General features: G+C 45.4%; 1 protein-coding gene across 3 annotated transcripts in view; it reads left to right on the top strand.

Annotated features, from left to right (window-relative positions):
* Positions 1-10,249, top strand: part of hecw2a (HECT, C2 and WW domain containing E3 ubiquitin protein ligase 2a) — a 47,781-nt gene extending 37,532 nt beyond the window's left edge. For all 3 annotated transcript variants that reach the window (XM_082966957.1, XM_082966959.1, XM_082966958.1), the window contains exons 18-30: positions 1,581-1,677; positions 1,802-1,885; positions 2,023-2,108; positions 2,381-2,501; positions 2,917-3,030; positions 3,185-3,337; positions 3,530-3,628; positions 3,987-4,116; positions 4,336-4,482; positions 4,985-5,099; positions 5,374-5,459; positions 5,766-5,878; positions 7,614-10,249. In XM_082966957.1, coding sequence (XP_082823083.1) covers positions 1,581-1,677; positions 1,802-1,885; positions 2,023-2,108; positions 2,381-2,501; positions 2,917-3,030; positions 3,185-3,337; positions 3,530-3,628; positions 3,987-4,116; positions 4,336-4,482; positions 4,985-5,099; positions 5,374-5,459; positions 5,766-5,878; positions 7,614-7,725 — 1,457 coding nt within the window. In that variant the 3' untranslated portion in view covers positions 7,726-10,249. The remainder of the gene's footprint in view (positions 1-1,580; positions 1,678-1,801; positions 1,886-2,022; positions 2,109-2,380; positions 2,502-2,916; positions 3,031-3,184; positions 3,338-3,529; positions 3,629-3,986; positions 4,117-4,335; positions 4,483-4,984; positions 5,100-5,373; positions 5,460-5,765; positions 5,879-7,613) is intronic.
* The last annotated feature ends 7,568 nt before the right edge of the window (positions 10,250-17,817 follow it).

Consider the following 17,817-nt stretch of genomic DNA (forward strand, 5'->3'; position numbering starts at 1 on the left):
TCCGCCAACTCCTGGACAGTCTGTGGTGCAACGTGGCATTGGTGGATGGAGCGAGACATGATGTCCCAGATGTGCTCAATTGGATTCAGGTCTGGGGAACGGGCGGGCCAGTCCATAGCATCAATGCCTTCCTCTTGCAGGAACTGCTGACACACTCCAGCCACATGAGGTCTAGCATTGTCTTGCATTAGGAGGAACCCAGGGCCAACCGCACCAGCATATGGTCTTACAAGGGGTCTGAGGATCTCATCTCTGTACCTAATGGCAGTCAGGCTACCTCTGGCGAGCACATGGAGGGCTGTGCGGCCCCCGAAAGAAATGCCACCCCACACCATGACTGACCCACCGCCAAACCGGTCATGCTGGAGGATGTTGCAGGCAGCAGAACGTTCTCCACGGCGTCTCCAGACTCTGTCACGTCTGTCATGTGCTCAGTGTGAACCTGCTTTCATCTGTGAAGAGCACAGGGCGCCAGTGGCGAATTTGCCAATCTTGGTGTTCTCTGGCAAATGCCAAATGTCCTGCACGGTGTTGGGCTGTAAGCACAACCCCCACCTGTGGACGTCGGGCCCTCATACCACCCTCATGGAGTCTGTTTCTGACCGTTTGAGCAGACACATGCACATTTGTGGCCTGCTGGAGGTCATTTTGCAGGGCTCTGGCAGTGTTCCTCCTTGCACAAAGGCGGAGGTAGCGGTCCTGCTGCTGGGTTGTTGCCCTCCTATGGCCTCCTCCATGTCTCCTGATGTACTGGCCTGTCTCCTGGTAGCGCCTCCATGCTCTGAACACTACGCTGACAGACACAGCAAACCTTCTTGCCACAGCTCGCATTGATGTGCCATCCTGGATGAGCTGCACTACCTGAGCCACTTGTGTGGGTTGTAGACTCCGTCTCATGCTACCACTAGAGTGAAAGCACCGCCAGCATTCAAAAGTGACCAAAACATCAGCCAGGTAGCATAGGAACTGAGAAGTGGTCTGTGGTCCCCACCTGCAGAACCACTCCTTTATTGGGGGTGTCTTGCTTATTGCCTATAATTTCCACCTGTTGTCTATTCCATTTGCACAACAGCATGTGAAATGTATTGTCAATCAGTGTTGCTTCCTAAGTGGACAGTTTGATTTCACAGAAGTGTGATTGACTTGGAGTTACATTGTGTTGTTTAAGTGTTCCCTTTATTTTTTTGAGCAGTATACAATATTTTGGTTATGGAAAATCTATTTCACAGCGGTTTAGATGGTACAATGATTCACCACACAATGACTGCTTGTTTTGTCACAACCCGGAAATGGCGGAGCGATTTCTGCATAGTGCATCTTTAACCCTAATTGCTCCAAGGGTCTCTGGCCACGACTCCACTCTCTAAGGGTGTCTCAAGGGGAGTTGGGATATGCAAAAAACATGTCCATTTCACGCCTCAAACTCCTACAGGTTACCCACTTGTACATGCAGTGAAACAGGAAGAATATAAGCACCCTCTATTAACACTTTTTACACACACACACACATGTTATATACAGGGCTAACTTATGCACTAATAGACACAGTAATGTTGATATTTACACGGGTCTCTCCCCAGCCTACAATGACAAGATTGTGGCATTTCTACGGCAACCCAACATCATTGAGATCCTGCAGGAGAGGCAACCAGAACTCGTCAGGAACCACTCACTCAAGTAGGTCAGCCCAATCACCATGGGAACCCTTTAATCAGATATTTAACCCTTAATCTTAACCTCCTAAATGTATTATGATCATGCCAAACGGCAGTATCACGAATGTTAACGCGTTTGTCTGCAGGGAAAGGTTACAGTTCATTCGCAGCGAGGGTGTTTCTGGGCTTGCTCGTCTCTCTAGCGATGCTGATCTAGTCATTTTGCTCAGGTGGGACCTTTGTGTGTGTCTTTGTGTTAATGTCTGTTTGTGATTGGTGTTTGGTGTATGTTTGCGTGTACGAGAAGGTATTGCGTGTATGTCTGTCTGTGTGTGAGTGAGAATTTAAGCACTCCTCTCTCCCTTAGCCTGTTTGAAGAGGAGGTCATGTCCTATGTGCCACCTGCTGCCTTACTGCACCCTAGCTACTGCTCCTCCCCTCAAAGCTCCCCTGGTGAGACCACACACACATATTTTCTCCTCATGCTCTTCTTCTTCCCTTAGTCTTGTTTCTAATTGAAACTATCCATCCAAGGAAGGGCAAGATAATGAGAAAAAGCCTTGAACCGTAAAAGTTGCTTAGCGCTCTCAATTAGTGAAGTTTAGTGGGGGGGGGGTTTCTGAACCAATTCTATGCTAGTACAAGTTGTAATAATGAGATACAGTTACGATATTCTGAGGAACTTATGTATTTTTTTCCTCTTCCTCCTCCTGCCCCTCTCTCAGGTACTCAGAGAGCTAATGCACGTGCCCCTGCCCCATACAAACGTGACTTTGAGGCCAAACTGAGAAACTTCTATCGCAAGCTGGAGACGAAGGGCTATGGCCAGGGACCTGGGAAAGTCAAGTGAGTACTTGATGACGTCATTCAACAAGTTGAGAGAACCGCTAAATTTCAGCAGTATTCTTACATGGAATCACTGGTCACTTTAATAATGTTTACATACTGCTTTACTCATTTCATATGTATATACTGTATTCTATTCTATTTTAGTCAATGCCACTCCGACATTGCTCATCCTAATATTGATTTATTTCTTAATTCCATTTTACTTTTAGATTTGTGTGTATTGTGGTGAATTGTTAGGTACTACTGCATTGTTGGAGCTAGGAACACAAGCACTTTTCTACACCCGCAATGACATCTGATAAATATGTGTATGTGACCAATATACAATTAGATTTGTTCATTCCTAAACTGTGTGCGCGTGTGCTGTGCCTGAGTGCGTTCATGACTGTCTGGCTGTTTTTTCTTCTTCCAGATTGATCGTTCGTAGAGATCACCTGTTGGAGGATGCCTTCAATCAGATCATGTGCTACTCCCGCAAAGACCTGCAGAGGAGTAAGCTGTATGTCAGCTTTGTGGGAGAGGAAGGGTGAGTGTTGCCTTTGTAGTTTAGGTCTTTTAATATTTTCTACACATTATCTTATGTTTGCTCATTTGCATCGGTTGTTATGTTGTCTCTGTGTACATTGTTTATTTTCCATCATCTCAATACATGATTTATGAAATGTGTGTGTGTGTTATAGGCTGGACTACAGCGGCCCTTCGAGGGAGTTCTTCTTCTTGGTGTCAAGGGAGTTGTTTAACCCTTACTACGGTCTGTTTGAGTACTCCGCCAACGACACCTACACTGTGCAGATCAGCCCCATGTCTGCCTTTGTGGACAACCATCACGAGTGGTGAGTGACAAGTTTACACTACCATGATGGTTAGACGGATGGATGGACAGGCGGGTGGTTGGATTTAGGAAGACGGACATGCTGTAGATAAAATAAGGAACAAAGACGCAGATAGACTTATGATAACATCTGACTTGTCATCATATACTATACATGTACTGTATTGCACCTAGCAATGTTGCTCTCTTCCAGGTTTCGTTTCAGTGGGCGTATCCTGGGCCTGGCTCTGATCCACCAGTATCTGTTGGATGCCTTCTTTACCCGCCCGTTCTACAAGGGCCTGCTGCGTATGTAAGTGTCTCAATCAGGTCCTCTTAGCTAGCAAATGGCTAGGGATCCTATCACCATGAACACCACCTTTTTATTGGTTTGACAATGCAACCACCCTGGCAAATTGCCAGTTATGCTTTAGCATAAAATAAATTCTATGACAAATACACACCTCACTATTTTTTAAGTAGTAACTACTGAACTGGAAGAAGCTGAACAGACAGGAGTTGGTTAGATTCATTTGACTTTTCAGTTACCATGCTTTCATTATGTGCTTGATATACACTCTGGAAAACATCATGCTAAATTACTAAAATGTTAATATAAGACTTAGTTATGAGATACATTTTTCACCTCTGTTGACCTTTGACACCTACAGCCCATGTGACCTGAGTGACCTGGAGTTCCTGGACGAGGAGTTCCACCAGAGTTTACAGTGGATGAAGGACAACGACATCGAGGACATGCTGGACCTCACCTTCACCGTCAACGAAGAGGTCTTCGGACAGGTGTGTGTGTGTGCATGCTTGTGTTTTGAATAATTAATGTTTTGTATATATATCTTCAATCATTTTAGACTACATACACTACCCTGCATTTGATATTTAATTGCTTGTTACAATGTGTTGTATTTGGGGGTGAATCCTGACTTTACTTAGTCATTCATTGATATCAATGGTAAGGTAGGATTCACCCTATATTGTGTTTCTATCTTTACGGCCCTATAGATCACAGAGAGAGAGCTGAAGCCAGGCGGTGCAGGTATTCCAGTGTCAGAGAAGAATAAGAAGGAGTACATTGAGCGCATGGTTAAGTGGCGCATCGAAAGGGGTGTGGCTCAGCAGACTGAGAGCCTGGTGCGAGGCTTCTATGAGGTAGGGCCCTGTGTTTTGCGCAATCATGTGACATAGCAAGATTTTATCCTGTATTTTAAGCCTTAGCCAGAAATGAGAATTACAGCAAAAATCTAAGCAATTGTCTGAGGATGGTGCTGGAACATCTGACATAAAAAGAAAAGGGGACAGTTTGATGAAAAAGCTTTAAATAAAGGTTAAAATCCAGGTTGTGACATAGTTGCACAAAACACAGGACCCTATGGCATCACACACATCATTGATAATGGTCCATCATTGTGATATGTATTAGTCAAGTGGCATTGTATCTGCATAATGATGCAGTGCTACGTCAGGTATTTTGTAATAGATAATGATGCAGCAAGTGGTAATTTATCTGAAATAGATAATCATGCATGCCAATAACAATTAATGTGGTTACTCCTAATGTATTAGGAGTATATTAGTATTGTGATATGTATTGGCCAGGTGGTAATGTCTCTGTAATAGAAAATGTATCAGAATTGTGACATGTGTTGGTCAGGTGGTGGACGTGAGGCTGGTGTCTGTGTTTGATGCCAGAGAGCTGGAGCTGGTGATTGCTGGCACTGCAGAGATTGACCTGGCAGACTGGAGGAACAACACAGAGTACAGAGGAGGTAGAGACAGGGGAGCAGTGGGGGGCAGTCTTAGCCTTGGAGAGTCAGACGGTGTGGGGGCACATTTTTCCAGCCAAATAGTAACACCCCTGATTTATATTCATCATCTAATGTTAATGTTAAAGATTTAGATCATGACTTTGATGGAATCAGGTGTTATTGCTTGGCTCCGCACAACTCATGGGCACCACTTTTGTTACAGATTGTGCTTCTAAGAACAGCAGGCTTATTTTGGTCTACGGCTGATCGGTACACCTTTCATCTTTCTCCCCAGGTTACCATGACCACCACATAGTCATCCGCTGGTTCTGGGCAGCAGTGGAGAGGTTCAACAATGAGCAGAGACTCCGACTGCTGCAGGTACTACTTTTCAAGGGACACTCCAATAGAGTTTGATACTGACAAAAGGCTGAGCTCCCCAGTCTTAACTTTGCTAACTCTTTATTTTTCAGCCCTGTTACCACTGGTATTTATCTGGTGTTGAAGTTGATATTATTTGGTAACATTTGGAACTTCCTGGTACAATTAATCCCCTAGTGACCGATAAATAATTCCGGGTAATATTGACATAATTGCCCTGTTAACATGTAGTTTCTCAGCGAATACCTGGTCATTAGGCACTAAAATAAAATGTTACCTAAACGGGGATTGTATATGTCTCCTTAGTTTGTGACAGGCACCTCCAGTATTCCCTATGAGGGCTTTGCCTCCCTCAGAGGTAGCAATGGACCACGAAGGTTCTGTGTGGAGAAGTGGGGCAAAATCACCTCCTTACCCAGGTATAGTACACCCCTCTGTCTGTCTGTCCATGTTTGCCTACCTGTCTATATGAGCTATTCTTATTTGTGTGTGAGATGTGTGCACATAAATTACTGTGTGTGCGGGGCGTGTACAGTCGTGGCCAAAAGTTTTGAGAATGACACAAATATTAATTTTTACAAAGTCTGCTGCCTCAGTTTGTATGATGGCAATTTGCATATACTCCAGAATGTTATGAAGAGTGATCAGATGAATGGCAATTAATTGCATAGTCCCTCTTTGCCATGCAAATGAACTGAATCCCCCAAAAACATGTCCACTGCATTTCAGCCCTGTCACAAAAGGACTAGCTGACATCATGTCAGTGATTCTCTCGTTAACACAGGTGTGAGTGTTGACGAGGACAGGGCTGGAGATCACTCTGTCATGCTGATTGAGTTCAAATAACAGACTGGAAGCTTAAAAAGGAGCGTGGTACTTGGAGTCATTGTTCTTCCTCTGTCAATCATGGTTACCTTCAAGAAACCACGTGCCGTCATCATTGCTTTGCACAAAAATGGCTTCACAGGCAAGGATATTGCTGCCAGTAAGATTGCACCTAAATCAACCATTTGTCGGATCATCAAGAACTTCAAGGAGAGCAGTTCAATTGTTGTGAAGAAGGCTTCAGGGCGCCCAAGAAAGTCCAGCAAGCGCCAGGACCGTCTCCTAAAGTTGATTCAGCTGTGGGATCGGGGCACCACCAGTACAGAGCTTGCTCAGGAATGGCAGCAGGCAGGTGTGAGTGCATCTGCACGCACAGTGAGGCCTTTGAAGGACCTTTGGAGGATGGCCTGGTGTCAAGAAGGGCAGCAAAGAAGGCACTTCTCTCCAGGAAAAACATCAGGGACAGACTGATATTCTGCAAAAGGTACAGGGATTGGACTGCTGAGGACTGGGGTAAAGTCATTTTCTCTGATGAATCCCCTTTCCGATTGTTTGGGGCATCCGGGAAAAAGTTTGTCCGGAGATGACTAGGTGAGTTCTACCATCAGTCCTGTGTCATGCCAATAGTGAAGCATCCTGAGACCATTCATGTGTGGGGTTGCTTCTCAGACAAGGGAGTGGGCTCACTTACAATTTTGCCTAAGAACATAGCCATGAATAAAGAATGGTACCAACACATTCTCCGAGAGCAACTTCTCCCAACCATCCAGGAACAGTTTGGTGACGAACAATGCCTTTTCCAGCATGGAGAACCTTGCCATAAGGCAAAAGTGATCACTAAGTGGCTCGGGGTAACAAAACATAGATATTTTGGGTCCATGGCCAGGAAACTCCCCAGACCTTAATCCCATTGAGAACTTGTGGTCAATCCTCAAGAGGCGCGTGGACAAACAAAAACCCACAAATTCTGACAAACTCCAAGCATTGATTAAGCAAGAATGGGCTGCCATCAGTCAGGATGTGGCCCAGAAGTTAATTGACAGCATGCCAGGGCAGATTGCAGAGGTCTTGAAAAAGAAGGGTCAACACTACAAATATTGAATCTTTGCATCAACTTCATGTAATTGTCAATAAAAGCCTTTGACACTTATGAAATGCTTGTAATTATACTTCAGTATTCCATAGTAACATCTGAAAAAAATATCTAAAGACACTGAAGCAGCAAACTTTGGAAATTAATATTTGTCATTCTCAAAACCTTTGGCCATGACTGTATATTATGTGTATCTGTCAGTGCTCTCCTCTCACTCTCAGTCTGCCTCTCTACAGGGCTCACACATGCTTTAACCGTCTGGACCTCCCACCGTACCCTTCGTTCTCCATGCTCTATGAGAAGATGCTGACAGCCGTGGAGGAAACCAGCACCTTTGGCCTGGAGTAAACTCTCCAAAATGGCTTCCACAGCCAGGGGTCAAATTGAGAAAGAACCACCCCCCCCCCCCCCCCAGCTTGGCTATACCTCCTGCCTCTGATCCCACACTTCCTGGAATCACGTTACTGTTCCATTACCTGCACTGATGCCCTCCATTTGATTCCTGTGTACAACAACCACACTTGTGCTTTATCTGTTTATTGGCCTTGGTTACTTGATCTCCCTTTTCCTACAGGGGCTCAGCCTGCCCTTCAAGTCCAGAGACACCTCTTCCTAATACCCTATGCTTCCTCCTGGATTGACCCCCTGCTCTGGACCTCGGAACTGTGTCTTTCTACTCTGGGACTGGAGACTATGTACACTATAATACATAATGGACTAATTCCTTGTCTTCAAACACACACTCATTCACTCTCACACACTTTCAAGATGACTCTCATGATTAATTTCTGAGGGGATTAAATTGTATGTCACAGCTCCTAAGGTGCACCAAAGGCATTGACTCACTCCAAAACACATTGTACTTTTTTTGGGGGGGTGGGGGGGGGTCATTTTAGCAGACGCTCTTATCCAGAGCGACTTACAGTAGTGAATGCATACATTTCATTTCATACATTTTTTTTTTTTTTTTTTTGACTTCTTACTTGACTTCTTATGCTAGACTACATGAGCAAGGCTCTAAAACTGGCACACACTAACTCACGATAATAAATACAATTGTAGGGTCACTCTTTTTCAAAATAAATTAGATGCACTTTCTCATACAGATATGAAGCTCCACACACACTGAGACATTGCCTAACAAGGCTCTATTTCTCACTAATGATATTGCCTCCCATCCACTGAACTGATGAATGTATCACATAAAAGACAATGTATGAAACTTCAGCACCTCTGGCTTGCTGTAGTAGGAGGACTGAGGAGCCTTTGCGGCCAAAGAAAAATAAACACCGGAGCCGCACCAGGAAGTGGATCACTTAAAATTTGTGGAATATGGAAGCCGAGACTGAAAGTGGCACCGGACACGTGCCTTTTTATGAGAGACACTTTCACTCAGTGTTTTGAGGAGGGTTGGTTGGGGACCCGATAGTGGGGCGCACCCATTTCTTCCTCTTGGGTCACAGCCGAAAAGTTGTAACGAGAGACTTTGTAATGTTTATTTGGTCGGTCAAAAGAACATTCAAATGGCTTTAGGTGTGTTACACACAACAAAAACAGAGCTACAACTCTTTAATTGTATTCTAAAATAGTTCCAGGATACAAACACGAGGGCAGCACATGATATGGTACTTACTTCAGTACCGTACACACAGCTATGGAAGCATCTTTAAGCTCGGGACATACACTACACACCTACACAGATGCTTATGATTTCTTGAAAGCACGTGTTCATCCTGGTTTTGGACTTCTCAGTGCATAACCCCTACCCAACAGACTCATTCAGACACACACACACACTTTTTATGTGTGTACGCATGATTACAACTACTGTACAGAGGTCTGTGCGAGCTAGACAGACAACCCGGGCTGGAAGCCCCACTGTGATGCATTGTGGAGGAAGACTTCATATCTCAGCCTGACTTGAAACTGCATGCAAGGTCCATCTCAGCAACTCTGTGAGCTGCACTGAGTCCGGGACCCCTAAAAGGTGTTGTGTTATATCTCGATATTTGCATGCCGAAATAGTGCAACACAAGTCTGTCCTTAATAGCTTTTGCATGAGGATATCGCAATTGATGTTGAGAAAAGGGCGGGAGGAGCCGGGTATGAACTGTAGGGTATGCTGCTATAATGCGTTATAAATGTGTCCGTGATGAGGTGGACGCGGTTAAATAAATATTTAGGTTTTGTGCCACATTGTTTATGGCTTCACAATTGTGAAATGTTATAAGCATTATGTTTGTTTATATGAAGGGTTATGACTAGTGTTACCGAAGTACTATGGCAACACACTTTAAGGGAATTGTTTTGTTACATTCATGAGATCACCTGTCTTGATGATAGGTTAGAGGTCATGGTTCATGGCTACACAGAGAACCACACGGTGTGTGCTGGTCCTGTATGTCTCATCCTTGTGTACATGTATGTCTGCACCTGTTGTGGGTGTGTGTAAATATATATTTTGCACCGAATGTACCAAAGGTTTGGGGCTTGCATAGCCAACCATGTCTCCCTAATTCTGTCAGGTTGACAGAATTAGGAATGACCCCAGCCTCGGCCACACATCCCCTTGATTTTAGAGGGGCAGCTTCATTGCATGCCCAGTAACCCTTCACAACAGGGTTTAAATAATTTCTGCCAATCAATACATTTTCCACGCTAACATTTTTCTTCTGCTGCAAATGTCCAAATAAGAATAAAGTCAGTTTGCTCCTCACCCAATGAGGACAAAGCTCACCGCCACCACCACTCCCCATGGCTGATCAATTACCAATAGGATTGGACATCTGTGTCAGAACTACACTCTATGCAAAAGCTCCTGTATCTCTCCATTTCACCACCATTATTGTATTAAAAGACTGACAAATGTCAAGTTTTAATTGGTAAGTTTTAATTAGCGATACATGAATGCGTGTTTTCTTTCTGTGTATCTTTAGAGAGATGAACCAGGGGCTCAGCTCGTGAGCCCAACGCTTAGAGAGCAGCAGATGAAGATCTACAGCATAGAATGGACATGGTTTTCTGTTCTATAAGATAGAGAATATCTCTCCTTCTGTCCTATATATTTCTTTCTGCAGAAATAAACAAACACATATCTTATTTTAACTGTGCATTCCACAAACAACATCTATAGGAAAATATGAAAATACCCAGGCCCAACTAAACAATTCAAAGGCAAAGTATGTTTTTTTTGCTGATCAATAATTGTATTGATGGTTTTCAGCTTTTTGTGCAATACATGTCAGAATGACCCTGTCCTAGGGAGACAATTGTTCTGTGATCAGATAACACAATGTTATTCTCTTTCAAGTAATCGTTTCGGTATTTCACTTATGGGATACGCCCCCAGCGTATTCTTCAGAAGCCTTTGCTAAACTACACCAGCCATGATTGGCTGGACGTCGAGACGTGTGCGTCGGGGAAGGGTGTCCCTCCTACACGCCAAAAGGTCAGACGCAGCGTCTCTGAGTCATTCTCATCAGAAAACTTACCTCGACACGGCTGCATTTTAGAGAGTTAGCTAAACTGTTCACAGACGTAAGCTTAGAACTTGCTCGCCGGGCCCGATTCTCTGGACTGTGCGGTGGTGGCAATTTTCCATTTCCTTCGCCATAGAGGAAAATTCTTAGAGGGAGGAACGGGTACTGTGACACGGCTACCTCGTTCACGACAAAGTTGGCTGTACCCCAACAGTGACTAGTCGTTAGCAAGCTAGCCACCACGCTAGCTAGCTTTTGTGGTTTTACTCAGCTTAGTGTAGCTATTAAAACATTTTCTATTTTTTCTTATGTCATTTTGGAAACGATATCCGGCCATTTGTGTGCCACAGAGTGAAAACTAAAACATAGCATCCCAGCTATGGCAACAAAAGCATCTCCCACTCCAAACGAGTGGAAGCTCCTGGCACGAATCTGCACCTGTGAAAACAAGATATCGGCGAAGGATACCAACTAGGTGTGCTCCGCTTGCCTCGGGCTGCAACATGGCCAGGAAGTGTCAGTCTCCCTTGGCTCCTGTCCACACTGTGCCCTCTTCACTGTGACTATTCCATGTGAGAAATTGCCAATAAACTGACGATCTCGTACAACGCTGTGTACTACTCCCAACACAGAACAGTGCAAACTGGCTCTAACCAGAATAGAAAGAGGAATGGGAGGCCCCGGTGCACAACTGGGCAAGAGGACAAGTATATTAGTGTCTAGTGTGAGAAACAGACACCTCACAAGTCCTCAACTGGCAGCTTCATTAAATAGTACCCGCCAAACACCAGTCTCAACGTCAATAGTGAAGAGGCGACTCGGGATGCTGGCCTTCTGGGCAGAGTTGCAAAGAAAAAGCCATATCGCAGACTGGCCAATAAAAAGAAAAGATTAAGAATGGCAAAAGAACACAGACACTGGACAGAGGAAGATCAGAAAAAGTGTTCCGGACAGACATATCTAAGTTTGAGGTGTTCGGATCACAAAGAAGAACATTCGTGAGACGCAGAAAAAATTAAAAGATGCTGGAGGAGTGCTTGACGCCATTTGTCAAGCATGGTGGAGGCAATGTGATGGTCTGGGGGGGGGCTTTGGTGGTGGTAAAGTGGGAGATTTGAACAGGGTAAAAGGGATTTTGAAGAAGGAAGGCTATCACTCACAACGAACTGACTTGTTGAAAAGGTATGGATGCTTCCGGGTTTGGAGCGAGTAGGTGTGCTGCACTTCGCTCCGCAGGTAATATTACATCTCATTACATTACAACGGTTTGATTTGTTTGATCTGAGCAATTTTTTAGCTAGCTACTTATGTCTTTGTATCGAAGATAATTGTGTAGTTTAGAGTAATTATCGAGGTTAGCTAGCCAGCTATTTTCATCCGCCGCGCCGCGCCACCATTCTCCTACTTAGTCAACACTGCTAGCTAGCCAACTTCTACCGACTAGCAGCACTGTAGAAACTAATAGAAACTAATACATTACAACGGAACGATTTGATTAGTGTAGTGTTAGCAAGCTACATAGTTGTCTTTGCATCTAAGATAATTGTGTAGTTTAGAGTAATTATCGAGGTTAGCTAGCCAGGTTAGCTAGTGTTAGCTAGCTACATAGTTGCCTTTGTATCATGATAAGGTGTAGCACTGAAACTATCGAGGTTACCTAGCCAGCTACACTTTCAAACAAATTCAACAACGCAGCCACTGCTAGCTAGCCTACTTCACCAGCCAGCGGTACTGTATCATTTTAGTCATTTTAGTCAATAAGTTGTCTTTGTCATAGTTTGATAATTGTGTAGTTTAGAGTAATTATCGAGGTTAGCTAGCCAGCTATTTTCGTCCCCCGCGACGCCATTTCCAAACCTAGCCAACTATTACCGACGAGCAGCATTGTAGAAACTAAATACATTACAAAGGAACGTCTTGATTAGTGTTATGTTAGCTAGCTACATAGTTGCCTTTGTATCATGATAAGGTGTAGCACTGAAACTATCGAGGTTACCTAGCCAGCTACACTTTCAAACAAAGTCAACAACGCAGCCACTGCTAGCTAGCCTACTTCACCAGCCAGCAGTACTGTATCATTTTAATCATTTTAGTCAATAAGATTTTTGCAATGTAAGCTTAACTTTCTGAACATTCGAGACGTGTAGTCCACTTGTCATTCCAATCTCCTTTGCATTAGCGTAGCCTCTTCTGTAGCCTGTCAACTATGTGTCTGTCTATCCCTGTTCTCTCCCCTCTGCACAGGCCATACAAACGCTTCACACTGCGTGGCCGCTGCCACTCTAACCTGGTGGTCCCAGCACGCACGACCCACGTGGAGTTCCAGGTCTCCGGCAGCCTCTGGAACTGCCGGTCTGCGGCCAACAAGGCAGAGTTCATCTCAGCCTATGCTACCCTCCAGTCCCTCGACTTCTTGGCGCTGACGGAAACATGGATTACCACAGATAACACTGCTACTCCTACTGCTCTCTCCTCGTCTGCCCACGTGTTCTCGCATACACCGAGAGCATCTGGCCAGCGGGGTGGTGGCACTGGAATCCTCATCTCTCCCAAGTGGACATTCTCTCTTTCTCCCCTGACCCATCGTCTATCGCCTCATTTGAATTCCATGCTGTCACAGTTACCAGCCCTTTCAAGCTTAACATCCTTATCATTTATCGCCCTCCAGGTTCCCTTGGAGAGTTCATCAATGAGCTTGACGCCTTGATAAGTTCCTTTCCTAAGGATGGCTCACCTCTCACATTTCTGGGTGACTTTAACCTCTCCACGTCTACCTTTGACTCATTCCTCTCTGCCTCCTTCCTTCCACTCCTCTCCTCTTTTGACCTCACCTAGGATAGGATAAAGTAATCCTTCTAACCCCCCCCCCCTTAAAAGATTTAGATGCACTATTGTAAAGTGGTTGTTCCACTGGATATCATAAGGTGAATGCACCAATTTGTAAGTCGCTCTGGATAAGAGCGTCTGCTAAATGACTTAAATGTAAATCACTCCATTTTGCAACGCCATGCCATACCCTGTGGATGGTGCTTAATTGAAGCCAGTTTCTTCCTACATCAGGACAATGACCCAAAGCACAGCTCCAAACTATGCAATAACTATTTAGGGAAGAAGCAGTCAGCTGGCCAGCACAGTCACCGGATCTCAACCCTATTGATCTGTTGTGGGAGCAGCTTGACAGTATGGTACGTAAGAAGTGCCCATCAAGCCAATCCAACGTGTGGGAGGTGCTTCAGGAAGCATGAGGTGAAATCTCTTCAGATTACCTCAACAAACTGACAACTAGAATGCCAAAGGTCTGCAAGGCTGTAATTGCTACATATGGGGGATTCTTTGACGAAAGCAATGTTTGAAGGACACAATTATTTCAATTAAAAATCATTATTTATAACCTTGTCAATGTCTTGACTATTTTTTCTATTCCTTTTGCAACTCATTTCATGTATGTTTTCATTGAAAACAAGGACATTTCTAAGTGAACCCAAACTTTTGAACGGTAGTGTATGTATATTTGTAAACAACAGCTGGTGCATGAAACCTAAGGAAGTCTCAAGGTTTTGCTCGCCTGAGGTAGAGTATCTCATGATAAGCTGTAGATCACACTATTTACCAAGACAGTATTCTTCTATATTCTTTGTAACTATCTATTTACCACCATAAACCGATGCTGGCACTAAGACCACACTCAATGAGCTGTATATGGCCGTAAGCAAACAGCAAAACGCTCATCCAGAGACGCCGCTCCTAGTGGCTGGGGACTTTAATGCAGGGAAACTTAAATCCGTTTTACCATAATTCTACCAGCATATTAAACGTGCGACCAGAGGGGGAAAAAAACTCTAGACCACCTTTATGCCACACACAGAGACGTGTACAAAGCTCTCCCTCGCCCTCCATTTTGCAAATCTGACCATAATTCTATCCTCCTGTTACCTGCTCACAAGCAAAAACTAAAGCAGGAAGTACCAGTGACTCGCTCAATACGGAAGTGGTCAGATGACACGGATGGTATGCTACAGGACTGTTTTGCTAGCACAGACTGGAATATGTTCCGGGATTTTTCCGATGGCATTGAGGAGTACACCACATCTTTCACTGGCTTCATCAATAAGTGCATCCATGACGTCGTCCCCACAGTGACTGTAAGTACATACCCCAACCAGAAGCCATGGATGACAGACAACATCCGCACTGAGCTAATGGGTAGAGTTGATGCTTTCAAGGAGCGGGACTCTAACCTGTAAGCTTATAACAAATCCGACGAACCATCAAACAGCCAAAGCGTCAATACAGGACTAAGATTGAATGGTACTATACTGGCTTCGACACTCGTCAGATTTGGCAGGGCTTGCAAACTATTACAGACTACAAAGGGAAGCACAGCTGCAAGCTGCCCAGTGACACGAGCCTACCAGATGAGCTAAATTACTTCTGTGCTCATTTTGAGGCAATTAACACTGAAACATGCATGAGAGCATCAGCTGTTCCGGACGACTGTGTGATCATGCTCTCAGTTGCCGACGTAAGACCTTTTAAACAGGTCAACATTCACAAGGCCGCATGGCCAGACGGATTACCATGACGTGTACTCCGAGAATGCGCAGACCAACTGGCAAATATCGTCATTGACATTTTCAACCTGTCCCTGACGGAGTCTGTAATACCAACACCCTAGACCCACTCCAATTTGCATACCGCCCCAACAGATACACAGATGATGTAATCTCTATTGCACTCCACACGGCCCTTTCCCACCTAGACAAAAGGAACTCCTATGTGAGAATGCTATTCATTGACTACAGCTCAGCGTTCAACACCATAGTGCCCTCAAAGCTCATCATTAAGCTAAAGACCCTGGGACTAAACACCTCCCTCTGCAACTGAATCCTGGACTTCCTGATGGGCTACCCCCAGGTGGTAAGTGTAGGTAACAACACATCCGCCACGCTGATCCTCAACACGGGGGCCCCTCAGGGGTGTTTGCTCAGTCCCCTCCTGTACTCCCTGTTCACTCATGACTGTGTGGCCAGGCATGACTCCAACACCATCATCAAGTTTGCCTACCACACAACAGTGGTAGGCCTGATCACCCACAATGATGAGACAGCCTATAGGGAGGAGGTCAGAGACCTGGCCGTGTGGTGCCAGGACAACAACCTCTCCCGCTATGTGATCAAGACAAAGGAGATGATTGTGGACTACAGGAAAAGGAGGACCGAGCAGGACACCATTCTCCTCAATGGGGCTATATTGGAGCAGGTTGAGAGCTTCAAGTTCCTTGACCGCCGTGAATAGGGCACGACAAAGCCTATTCCCCCTCAGGAGACTGCAAAGATTTGGCAATGGTCCTCAGATCCTCAAAGGTGCTATAGCTGCACCATCGAGAGCATCCTGACTGGTTGCATCACTGCCTGGTATGGCAACTGCTCGTCCTCCGACCGCAAGGCACTACAGAGGGTAGAACATACAGCCCAGTACATCACTGGGGCCAAGCTTCCTGCCATCCAGTACCTCTACCAGGCGTTGTCAAAGGAAGGCCCTAAAAATTGTCAAAGATTCCAGCCACCCTAGTCATAGAATATTCTCTCTACTACCGCACGTGAAGCGGTACCGGAGCGCCAAGTCTAGGTATAAAGACTTCTTAACAGCTTCTATCACCAAGCCATAAGACTCCTGAACAGTTTATCAAATGGCTATCCAGATTATTTGCATTGCCCCCCCCCCCCCCCCTTTACGCTGCTGCTACTTTGTTTATCTATTCAGAGTCACTTTAACTCTACCTTCATAACTAAATAAATAACTTCACAGATCTTCATTGTAAAGGGTTTAAACACTGTTTCCCATGCTTGTTCAATGAACCATAAACAATTAATGAACATGCACCTGTGGAACGGTTGTTAAGACACTAACAGCTTACAGACGTTAGGCAAATAAGGTCACAGTTATGAAAACATAGGACACTAAAGAGGCCTTTCAACTGACTCTGAAAAACACCAAAAGAAAGATGCCCAGGGTCCCTGCCCAGGGTCCCATGCCCAGGGTCCTCTCATCTGCGTGAACATGCCTTAGGCATGCTGCAAGGAGGCATTGCAACGTCCATACTGTGAGACTCCTAAGCCAGCGCTACAGGGAGACAGGACGGACAGCTGATCGTCCTCGCAGTTTCAGACCACGTGCAACAACACCTGCACAGGATCGGTACATCCGAGCATCACACCTGCGGGACAGGTACAGGATGGCAACAACAACTGCACGAGTTACACAAGGAATGCACAATCCCTCCATCAGTGCTCAGACTGTCTGCAATAGGCTGAGAGAGGCTGTACTGAGAGCATGTAGGCCTGTTGTAAGGCAGGTCCTCACCAGACATCACTGGCAACAACGTCGCCTATGGGCACAAACCCACCGTCGCTGGAACAGACAGGTCTGGCAATAAGTGCTCTTCACTGACGAGTCAGTTTTGTCTCACCAGGGGTGATAGTCGGATTCACGTTTGTCGTCGAAGGAATGAGCGTTACACCGAGGCCTGTAATTTGGAGCGGATCAATTTGGAGGTGAAGGGTCCGTCATGGTCTGGGGCAGTGTGACACAGCATCATCGGACTGAGCTTGCTGTCATTGCAGGCAATCTCAATGCTGTGCGTTACAGGGAAGACATCCTCCTCCCTCATGTGGTACCCTTTCTGCAGGCTCATCCTGACATGACCCTCCAGCATGACAGTGCCACCAGCCATACTGCTCGTTCTGTGTGTGATTTCCTGCAGGACAGGAATGTCAGTGTTCTGCCATGGCCAGCGAAGAGCCCGGATCTCAATCCCATTGGGCACGTCTGGGACCTGTTGGATCAGAGGGTGAGGGCTAGGGCCATTCCCCCCAGAAATGTCCTGGAACTTGCAGGTGCCTTGGTGGAAGAGTGGGGTAACATCTCACAGCAAGAACTGGCAAATCTGGTGCAGTCCATG

The sequence above is a fragment of the Salmo salar genome, chromosome 21 (assembly GCF_965601325.2).
Source record: "Salmo salar chromosome 21, fSalSal1, whole genome shotgun sequence".
NCBI lineage: Eukaryota > Metazoa > Chordata > Actinopteri > Salmoniformes > Salmonidae > Salmo > Salmo salar.